Here is an 11,579-nt window from a genome sequence, read left to right as displayed (position 1 = left end):
TTGGTTCTCTCGCTAAATTCTTGCATTGCCTTTATCTGTGGACTTGTCTCTGTTGCTCTGTCTGTCTTACCATGGCTGTCTCAAATTGTCGTTCAAGCACACATATATACATTGGCAGAACTCAGCCATGTTTTCTGATTTCATAATTCTATAATAGCATTAAGCAGTTCTTTACATTAATTTTAAACCATTGTATTGCATTGCTGGGCCATAATGCAGTTTACCGTCCAGTACATGAAACGAAATTGTCGGCCTCCCATTGGTGGAAATGATAATTCACAAGAATGGTGCAATTCTCGTGAATTTCAGTTTTTGAAGCTGCTCTTTTTGCAATAACCATAAGCAAACATGAAATATTAGTCACTCACAGATGGTGACTGTCACCTGTTAAGGTTAAGTCTCTGACCTGTTTCAAATGCATATTGTTATGAAGACTGCTGAAAAGTTATTTGTGTGGCATTCGCACATTAATTTTAATTGTTTTTTCTATAAGTATGTTTTTCCAAAAGAGGAAACAAAGAAAACTGTTCAGTATTCAATTTAGTTGTTGTAAATGGTTATTCTAGCTTGCAACCATTTTTGAAAATAGTTAAAATCCTGTGAGTAATTTTGAGAAATCCCCCTAACAATCTGACTATTTAATAACATTCACTGATCTGTATCCCTGAAGCCAATTCCAAACTGAGCATTTTATTGGCTGAGGCTGCACCAACATGTCATAAAGCTTCACCATGTTGGATCCTTAAAACATTGGTCAGTTTCTAAATCTTGGGAACATACATGAGAAACTGATCCAATGCGCTGAGGAGTCATGTCTGACACCATTCTGTGCTGCAGTGTGCCATAGAGGAAATGGCATTGTTCACCAAAAATGGCATCAACTGAGTCTCTAGATTTCTGAATTGGTGCAGGATCCAGGATTTGAAATCAGAAGTGGTGTGCAGTAACTTTCCAGATTCCTAAATCATGCTTTAAAGGCTCACTGGGTTTCTGTAATCCAGCCCACAATGCAGGATTGGAGATTTGTAATCAGAGGTGATGTGAAGTAACATTTAAGAAAAGGCTAACACTAACGACGGACCTAAACCAAGTGATTGAGGGAGCTTAGGCAATACAATTGAAAAGAATATATACACCTCTTATAAACAAGAGAGAGGATAATAATGTGGTGTTAGATAGCTGCAGATTCTGGCACTTTTAGGATATGCCCCTGCCTAATGAATTAGCAAGAAAAAACAAACCTAGGGCCTGATTCATGGTATATTTTGCACGGTGCAAAGTACTTTTCACTGGTGCAAAGTGACTTTGCACTGACAACAAACACACTGATTCATGGAACAGTGCAAAGTGTCTTTTTGGCATGCAAAGTCCTTTTGCATGGCAAAAATACACCTTGCAAATACACTTTGTCTCAGGAGGATAGCTCAGGGCAATGTGCTTGCCTTGGAAGCAAGACGACACGGAGCAACGCAGGTTCGATCCCCCGGACACGCTTAGAAACCTCGGGGTATTAAGCACATTATAAATCACCAATCATATCATATCTAAACCATGCTTTACCAGCTCGCTGGGTTCAGAAATGCAGCCTACAATCTAGGATTTGAAATCAGAGGTGGTGTGCAGTAAGTTTTAAGATACTGAAATAATGTTTTAAAGGCTTGCTGGGTCCCGAAAGCCAGCCCACAATCCAGGATCGAGGATTTGAAAATCAGAGGTGGTGTGCAGTAACTTTTAAGATGCCTAAATCATGTTTTAACGGCTCGCTGGGTCCAGAGATGCAGCCTACAATCCAGGATCTATGAAATGAAATCAGAGGTGGTGAGCAGTAAGTTTTAAGATACTGAAATAATGTTTTAAAGGCTTGCTGTGTCCAGAAAGCCAGGCAGCAATCCAGGATCGAGGATTTGATAACCAGAGGTGGTGTGCAGTAACTTTTAAGATGCCTAAATCATGTTTTAACAGCTTGCTGGGTCCAGAAATGTTGACCACAATTCAGGATTTAGGTTATGAAATCCGCGATGCTGTGCAGTAATATTTAAGAAACCTAAATCATGTTTTAACGGCTCACTGGGTCCAGAAATACAGCCTACAATCCAGGATCTATGATTTGAAATCAGAGGTGGTGAGCAGTAAGTTTTAAGATACTGAAATAATGTTTTAAAGGCTTGCTGGGTCCAGAAAGCCAGTCTGCAATCCTGCATTGAGGATTTGATAATCAGAGGTAGTGTGTAGTAACTTTTAAGATGCCTAAATCATGGTTTAAAGCCTTGCCGGGTCCATAAATCTAGACCACAATCTAGGGAACAGGGTTGGAAATCTGAGGTTACATTTGGTTATTTATAAAGCTCTTAATACCCAGAGGTTTCTAAGCGCAGGCACGAGGATCGAACCAGTGTTGCTCCGTCTCATGTTGCTTCCAAGGCGAGCGCGTTGCCTCTGAGCTTTCCTCCCAAAATCATAGAAGGTGGTGTGCAGTACATTTTAAGCTACCTAAATCAAGTTGTAAAGGCTCACTCCGTCAGAAATCCACCTCATCCTTTATAATGTTCAGACACTTACACGCTGATTTTGATGAAGCATTTAAAAGTGGCAAAGCAGACCCACAACCTCATTTGCCACTGTATGTGCCGTCCGCTCCAATGAAAGTCCCTTCAAAACAGGTATTGAGCAAGGTAAGTGACCCCCATTGAACTTACAGACCACCCGACTTTAAGAAAACCCCTACACATCAAATAACAAAACTCCAGTTGTCCGATAGCAAGGTATTGAAGTAAACCAAAAAATCCCCAAATTCACAGTTTAAGGTGGAAGGCAACTTTCATTCCTCTTGATGCACTGCACATGACCTTGCACATGACAGATCACATCATAGTAATTGTGTTAGTATCATTGTTGAATGTATAGTAATATTTAATAATATTTAATTACCAGCACACAAACCATAAGTCACGAGGCGTACATTTCTCCAGTATAATGATGGGCACGTTCCTCACCTGCCAGAATGGGGAGCATGAATGCACAATACTAGGGTGGTCATCCATGAGGGTGTAACACTGAGTACCCTTGAGTGCATTCAGAGTCGGAGGTAAGCTTTGATGCATCCTGCATTTCGGTGCAAGGGTGCATGACCATGATACGGAAACAGACCCAGAGTCCCACCTGCACACGGGTTACTGTTGTGCGTGAGCAGTACACGCTGTGAGATTCTTTACTTTTCATTTTTTCCATATTGTAACTTCTGCTTCTGGTCCTGAGTGTGGGTCATTTTCTGGGTGCCGTGGATCCGTCTAAAGTTGTTAAAAGTGTCCGTTTACCACTCTTTTTACCAATCTGTGGGATTTTCCTCAGGTGGAGTAGTGCGACGAGATGAACTAAACATGTCGGCTGGCTTTCCCCAGTCCTCCTGACTGCATACGCCCCATGTGGTTTTCATGCTCCCAGTAATGCAATGGGTTACTGAACACTCTGCCTCAATTTCACACCTAGTTAATGCAGGTGGATTCCATAGGAACCTATTGTAAATGGCTTGTGCAATCATTGATTGTGGCAGGCATTTACACCTTCTCACAAAGGAACACGTGAAGAGTAAAGGGGATTTTGCCTACGTTTTGCTCTTAGTTTTTCCACTACGTGGTGGAAATTAAGAACATTGTATGGAGGGGACCTGGAAACAGACATGGTCCCCTCCATGCTATACAATTCAAACATCAAAAGAAAATTTCCCCCAGTCGCCTACACACTTCACTTTCTTACCCAATCTGTTGTTTTGTTACTCCTTACCCCACCCATCAGAGTATGACCTCTCTGCAGCATCCTTAATCTTCCAGTAAAAATTGCGCCCAACAATTTGTGGGGCTGCTTCTGCGCGCAGGGGCTGCACTTTAATCTTCAAAGTTGGAAGTGTGCCCTCTATTGATGATATGAAGTAATTGGTAATATAACTGTAATTGCGCTACTACTGTAATTTTATTAAATCTATGGTTATGATTCCTGTAGGGAGCCAAAGGTCAGCCAGGATATCCTGGTGTGTCAGGCCCACCCGGGCTTCCAGGCCAGCCCGGCCCCCAGGGCCCCCCAGGATCATCTGTGAAGGTTTGTACACTTGATCTTATTTTCTTGTTTTTGCTGTTCCATTTTTGATAACATTGTGTCTCTGTGTTTATATGGCAGTAGTGTATCTAATTGGATGAAATAGCAGCACCGGCTTTCCATGCCCCTTCGTGGACTAAACATTGGGCCCCATTACAAGTTTGCCGGTCCGGTATTAACAGTGCCGGTAAGCTACCAGCACCGTTACTACTGGACCGGCAAACTACCATTTGTGCTTGCAGGTGCCTTTCTGCCCGCCGGGCAGACCGGCACCCACGATCACAACTCGACGGATGCACCGGCACCATTCACAAATGGTGCCGGTGCATCCGGACTTCCCATGCCCATTGAGCCCTATGGGGCTCGAATGGGGAGCATTTTTTACTGGCACCCGCGAATGGGTAATTACTGGGTCCAGCGGGGCCGTGATGACCCGGTAATTGCCCATTTGCGGGTGCCGATAAAAGAATGATACCGGCGGAAGCGGCTACCGCCAGGGTCTTAATGAACCCCATTATGCACCTTTATTTCGAAGCAGTTGTATTTATGTGTGTGTCCATGATGTCCGTAACTGGCACCACACCCACCACACCCACCGACAGATGGAATTGCCCCATGTTCTTTCCTGGTCAAATGTAATAACCTGACAGGGGACACATCATCATCATAATAATAATAATAATAATAACAATAATAATAATAATAATAATAATAATAATAATAATAATAATAATAATAATAATAATAATAATGCCATACATGACCCTCTACTGCAGGTTATAAGGATATTGGAAGTCACCAAGGAATTTCGTGACCAAATAGAAGAACAAGGCCGACCCCCTCTCACCTGACTGTGATACTCTTGACTCTGATCATTGCTACACTTAGAGGCAGTAGAAATCGTAACAGGACTAATGTCCTGTTACTCACTCTCTTGTCGGCCATTTTGTGTTATCGTTTCTTAAAGGAAATCAGGCTTGTGCGATACACGGACAACGATTTCCACTCTAAAAAAAACACGCCGTATTAGCACCAAAGACAAAAACGTCTGGGTGTCATTAGTGTTAATTGCAGATTTGGTGGAGGGTTTGGCCATTATAAAGGCTGCCTTGCCAAGGCCCGTGCTACGCTTATGGCAGGGCTTGGGCTGGCAGGCTAATAATGGCCAAGCCTGCCCACCAAAGCCACAATCAATACTAAAATACCTAAGCAATATAGACTTCTGGGGAGACTGAATCACTTCTTCCCTTTTAAACTGCATAAGAGTGCTTGGTATATGTACATTTCATTTGATTATTTGTGTACTCCATATGAGCACACTCCTGAGACGCCATTCGTGGAAATGGCACGACGGCAGCATTCGCTGAATGATACTTGGAGAGCCACTACTCAATGCTATAGATATGGTGCGTTTGTATGGAGGATGTTTGGTACTAACTAGAGAGACGCAACTCTTCAATCTGAATGTGCGGCGCTTGTATGGAAGATGATTAAACATCACTGCTCTAAACGCTAGCGCTGACCCAAGCTCCCATGGCCAGGAGGTGGTAATGCAGGTCGAGCTGGGTGGCTGACTGGTTGGTCCCACAAGTCAAAGGGAGGGAGACACGCTGAAGAGTTCTCCCCTGTCAAGCAAAAGGTTGAGGTCAGAGATGTGGAGGAGTTCGCTGAGTCAATGCTGGTTCCTGTAGAAGTCTCCCAGCATCCCTCAGCTGTCTTCTTCTTTGGATTCCAATAGTCGACTCTGTTTCTGGGTCTGGCTCCTCTACTTATATCCAGATATAAGGCTGGGGGCTATCCCAACCATCCAACAATGGACTTTGCAACATTCAAACGTGTGGTGGCTGTTCGACACTGGACAGCCAACCTCTCAGAACCTGCCCAGCGTCAGCCATAACTCTGGAGGAAAGTGGAATAGATGCCGACGGCTTCCTGTCAGCTGACACACACTGGTCGTCCTTTATGAATTTCCAGGTGAAAGCCGCGAAGTTGAAAGAAGGAAGACCTTAAAAAGCAGAAAGATGGCCAACAAAGGCTATGTCATCTTGAACAGGACTTAAAACACAAGGAGCAGCCATTTTGAATAGATGGTGCATCTAAATGCATTATCGTCGCAAAAAAGCAGCATATTCAACAATGGTAAAAAAGTACGAACTGCTGCCAGCCTATGTGTAAAAGCATGGGAAGTAACACACAATTTTACTTAGGAAATGAACGTAGGAAAAGGGCCACAAATTGTCCGCACAGCTTTTCACTTTAGATGGCGTTTGATGCATATGAAAAATACATATGCCACGAAAGAAGGGGTGACATCCCCTGCTCTGGTGTGCACATGGGCTACACAATCCACCCACAACGACATAGGAAAGGATCCTTGGGGTGCCATGGCAGCACTTCAAGTAAGGTGAGGGGTGCTACCATAAGAGAAACATAGCTCCCAGTATACTGGCAGAGGTCTTCAAGAACTGGTAACCCACAAAGAAGGTGACTCAATGTCACCCCAAAATGTTTGATCCTTTCAGTCCTCCCACCCTCACATCTTTCCTGGCTCTATATTGAATACCCCTACTTGCTTTCACACCAGATACTGGCATCTACCCTCTCACCAGGTATCCCCTAGTGCACACAGCATACCCCTCACTTTCACCAATAATTATCTGTTATTTATAGAGCCCTTCCACCAAAGCTCTTTACATAGAACAATTATTATTACCTAACCAAAATTGGTACTCATTTAGCAATGTCAGAAAACTGAATGGATTAGTTGGCCCTGCCACGATCCTAACCTGCAATCTGCACATCACACACATATGTCAGCAGGGAGTGCTTAACCCATTGAGCGATCTTACTGGTTCAACCCTAGTTACCTTCACCTGTAGCAGATAAGACTGCCTGGGTCCACACTAGGTAGTCTTACCTGCATCCACACCAGTCGCTGCCTTTTGCCACTAACACCTTATACCTGGTATCTGCTCCTCACGCTAGATACCCCCGCTTCCCTGCATCAATAACAGTCACCGCTCTGCGTGCGCACCCTGGATACCCACTAGTTGCATCAGAGCCAGATATCCCTACCCGCACCCTGTCTGAGGTCTTGCATCCACACCTCCTACATGCACTGGACACGCCATGGCTGAACCCATCCCAGATATGGCTACCTGTAGACACAGCAAATACACCCTACCTGCACCCATGACAGACGCGCCTCCTGACACCAACACTAGATACCATCTATTTGCATCGACTCCCAAGGACCGATATCCCTGGGTACACACATTCCTAGGACATTGCCTATCTGCCACTGCAGCAGATACTGCCTAACTGCACTCCCACTAGATAGCCTAAACCAGCCCTCACACCAGACACACGCTCCCTGCAGCCAAACTAGTTTCTTCCTACTTGCGTGAACGCCAAGCACCCCAGCCCGTGCCTCAAATCGCAACCATGTCAGATATGACTAACTGTACCCACAGCAAATACTCCGTAACAACATGCTCACCAGATACCCGCTCCTGCCCCCACATCAGATAGCCTCTGCCTGCCCCCACACCAGATAGCCCCTCCCTGTACTCACTGCAGATACTCCCACCCTGGTACCGCCACAAAAAGCGAACTCATATTATATTGTTATTCTGCGGATCAGGATTCCAGGCACTTCTTTTATTTTCACTGTGGAGGGCGCTGTTTTGTTGCAAACAGTTTCTGGTGCAAACATGAATCCTGTGGTGGCAGCCGTGTCTCTTACGTCATCTGTCCTCGCCAGTGATGAAATATTGCTGCCCCCTGAGCCAGTTCTGTGATCTGCAGGTCCCCATTATCCCTTTTTCCTGCGGCTGAAGCATTGAAAGGTCACAGCATAAAGAGATCCTTCACAACAGTGACTCTTTCTTCCTGCTTAAAGTTTGATGAAATGTGGAGTACATCTGTGGAATGAAGGATTTGAGATTGCATTCGATTAATTTGACTAATTCATGCTTTATCCTAACAGACTCTTCCTTCATTTTTCAGGGCGAGCCAGGAGAAGTAGGCATCAAAGTAAGTCCCTTTTCTTTCAGTACATCCAATATTTTGCTCGGACAGGGCACTCATTCTTCCACCCTTCAACCACTGGCCCCATCTGCACATACCCATGTTTCTATGTATTTTTTCATCCTTTTGTGTCTCTGTTTTTCAGTCTTCAACTCTCTATCCATTCCCAATTCCTATTCTTGATACTATATCATAAAATTGTGTTGCAAAAACATTACGTCAAAACAAAAAGTAACACAAATAAAGGTTTTGATGAGCAAAACGATTTTTAGTGTGGGCTTTTTTGAGTACCACCTACAAGCCACCACTAGTGTGCAGGTAGAAGGGAGATGACATGTGAGGAGGCACACACTGCTTGTGGGTGTTGTTTGCTTATTTTCTCACTCATTGACTGCCCTTTCGCATTCTAAACCTTATGGCTATTCCCACCCACTGCCTGACCACTCCCTCCCCCAACCCAAAACACATCCTCCTGAGCTCTCTTTGAGCTCACTAGCAAGCAGTAATATCAAACTTTAGCCTGCCAGTGTCTTTTCTGAGCACTCTGCTGAGAGTTAATGGCTTCATTCCTGCTGTGAATGGGTAAACCAGCCTTGAACTCCTTCTTGCAGCAATCATCACTCTGACCACCGACACAAACATGCGCGCGCCCACACACACACACACATGGACACACACACAAACACACCACTCATACATATCGCTACACTCATTTATACGCACACACATTCTCACATGGAAATATTCAGACTCACTCACAGACACACAAACACCCACAGTACAAGCATTCATTGACCCAGATGGCCCGCCCCTCTCCTGTCAGTCAGTAGGGTCCACTCACACGCATACTGTTTGAGCAGATTGAGAGGTGACAGGGCCAGAACTCTGAGACCCTGCTGGCCTTTCAATACAAAGGCCTCTGGTATCTGCATGGAGCACTTGGGACGCCTCATCCTAAACCTAAAGAAAAAGAGACAGCATGGGACACGCCCCTTCTCAAAGACAGTCCCCAGCAGCATGACACACCAGCCCAGTGGAATCAAACAATGGCTGCACTGCCAATGTCCTAAAATATGATAGGTTATTTATAACGCGCTTAATACCCAGAGGTTTCTAAGCGCGGACCCGGGAATCGAACCTGTGTTGCTCCGCGTCGTCTTGCTTCCAAGGCGAGCACGTTGCTGTTGTGCTATCCTCCCGAGACAATAGGTGAAAGATGTGATTTTAGAATGTAACTCTTAGCTTACATCTTCTATCCTCAAACAGGTGGCCGTGCCCTTGCACCCTAACCCACTAGCTGCCGCTACACAACACAGATTTCAAACAAATTCTCAGATGAATGACCAAATCAATGCCAAGTAATATTCAGGAATGCTTCCAACACCTAACACCAGAAATGTCTACATCTGGTGCCAATGTATATAACCCAAGGATCTAAATGTCTGGTCACTTTTGCCACCCATTATTTCTGCAGTCAGTACATTGAGCAGAGCTATCTCTGCAGGTCTTAAATCCCTCTCAGATCATCAGGTGCTGTCCCTAACCAGGTGAGTGCAGTCCACAACACTCAATCATTCATTCATTCCTGGTCAATCACAGTCTAGATTGAAAGCAACTCTCTATATGGTACTTGTGTGGCTCCGCTAATGAGTCTCTTGCCCTTCTAGGGCCTCAGAGGAAAGATCGGACCGAAGGGAGACCGGGGAGACGCTGGAGAAACTGTGAGTACATGTGTGATCATTGTATTGTTTACTGACATCTAGAGAAATAAAGTTTGCAGAGAACAACAGTTTAAACATTTTAGGAAAACTGACTTGTGGGGATCTTTTTTAACGATTGTGTTTATTAACATCCCAGAAATGCAAAAATATATTTCTTGCTTGTTTATCATGCAATCTTTTAAGTGCCTTTTTCCTCCTGTGAAATACCTTAACAATGTCAAATTTCTGGGTCGGGTCTGAAAGGTGGCGTTTTTAATATCGGTGGCAAAAACGCTGGCCGCAGCATTCTCCTTTATCGCCATGCAGGGGTTTAGAGGGCATGGGTAATCATGGCGGGAGGGACAAAGGATGGGGTGGTAAGGGAGGGAATCCCCTTCATATCAGTATACATGCTGTGGCCGGTGTTTTGATGTTACCATAAAAAGGCTAAAATAACCCAGAGCCAAAATTAATTTAGCTATAAGCTTTTAACAGATATTTGGTAAAATGCCACAATATCTAGGCTTTTTTCTCCAGTTTTCTACGTTTTCTAGGGATTAGATGCGCTCAGATTCTCTGGACTCTGACTTCCACGGTGCGTGCTATATTGGTGCGAACAGATGAGAGTCGTAGTTCAAAACATCTGGAGAGCCAAAGGTTGCACATCCCTGGGCTAAGTGAATGGTGTACTTTCTGTGCTACTCGATGCAAGAAAATAAGCCGGGAGACCCTTTGCATACTACCAACATGCTTATGTTCTAGATCATGCATCCTGCCCACTAACGCATTCCCTGTTACTAAAAATGTTGGGGTGGCGGCAGCAGGCATTGCCCATCCCTCTGAGTTAGAAATGTTAAGGGAAATGGTGGCTCATTACTTGGTAAACAGACAAGTCACCTTGAATGACCAGAAGAAGGGCACTCCAAGAATGTGCACCAGTGTGGGGCAGTCGAAGTAGAATAGAAAATCCCCAAGGATTGACAAGGTCTTCAGCCTAAAGATCCACATTATACAAACTGTGCATGCACTGAGAATGTGTGCTGATTCTGTGCACAGCGGGCTCATACGATAGCTCAACTGGCACATAATTGGTGCTGCACAGCCTAGTTTATAGAGCAGGCACAATTATGTGGCCTGTATAGTTTAGATATTGTGGACCTTTATGATCAAGGCCTCCTCAATTCTTGGGTATCTTTCTATTCTGGGTAATGTCTAGATCAGGGCACCCCCATTCCTAATCGTGATAATATGCCCACAATCTGGATCGTGACAGATATATGTCAATATCAATATTAACAATTGTATTGCTAATATCTGGACCTGGCCGAAATATCATGTTCCTGTTACTTAGGCAATATTACTCAAGGAGGGGGGCTATTACCAGTCGGGTAATGCCCCTGGGGCCATATTTAGAAGCCCGAGCAAAGAAAGGGCTTTAATGGAGCCCAAGCGGCATTACCCGACCAGTAATGGCCCCCCTCCGACGGTAATATTGCCATTAGTACCCCGGCACGTTGTACTGGGGTACTAATGGAAATTTCCAGACTCGAAAAAAAATAAAAATGGCTGCCAGGTTCGGGGAGAAGGTACTACAAGTAGTCCCTTCTCCCTTTCCATGGAAACAATAGTCAGGACCGGCACGAGGGATTACCTTCTGTTAAGGCTTGGAATCGCACCATTCGGTGCGTCGATGTTTGTCTCATTGCGGTGCACCTCGTACTAATAGTATTTTTAATGTCTGTCCAGGCACTGTCGGATTTG

At 44.6% G+C, this 11,579-nt stretch overlaps 1 protein-coding gene across 1 annotated transcript in view; it reads left to right on the top strand.

The window, feature by feature from the left end:
* LOC138514720 (collagen alpha-1(VII) chain-like) overlaps positions 1–11,579 on the top strand; it is a 1,453,166-nt gene that overhangs the window by 530,025 nt on the left and 911,562 nt on the right. The window contains exons 34-36 of the mRNA XM_069630120.1: positions 3,997–4,092; positions 8,098–8,124; positions 9,786–9,839. Of these exons, the coding sequence (XP_069486221.1) occupies positions 3,997–4,092; positions 8,098–8,124; positions 9,786–9,839 (177 nt within the window). The remainder of the gene's footprint in view (positions 1–3,996; positions 4,093–8,097; positions 8,125–9,785; positions 9,840–11,579) is intronic.

Source organism: Ambystoma mexicanum, chromosome 12 (assembly GCF_040938575.1).
Source record: "Ambystoma mexicanum isolate Mex_15411 chromosome 12, UKY_AmexF1_1, whole genome shotgun sequence".
NCBI lineage: Eukaryota > Metazoa > Chordata > Amphibia > Caudata > Ambystomatidae > Ambystoma > Ambystoma mexicanum.
The sequence above is the reverse complement of the archived record's forward strand: the minus strand, read 5'-3'. Positions and strand labels throughout refer to the sequence as shown.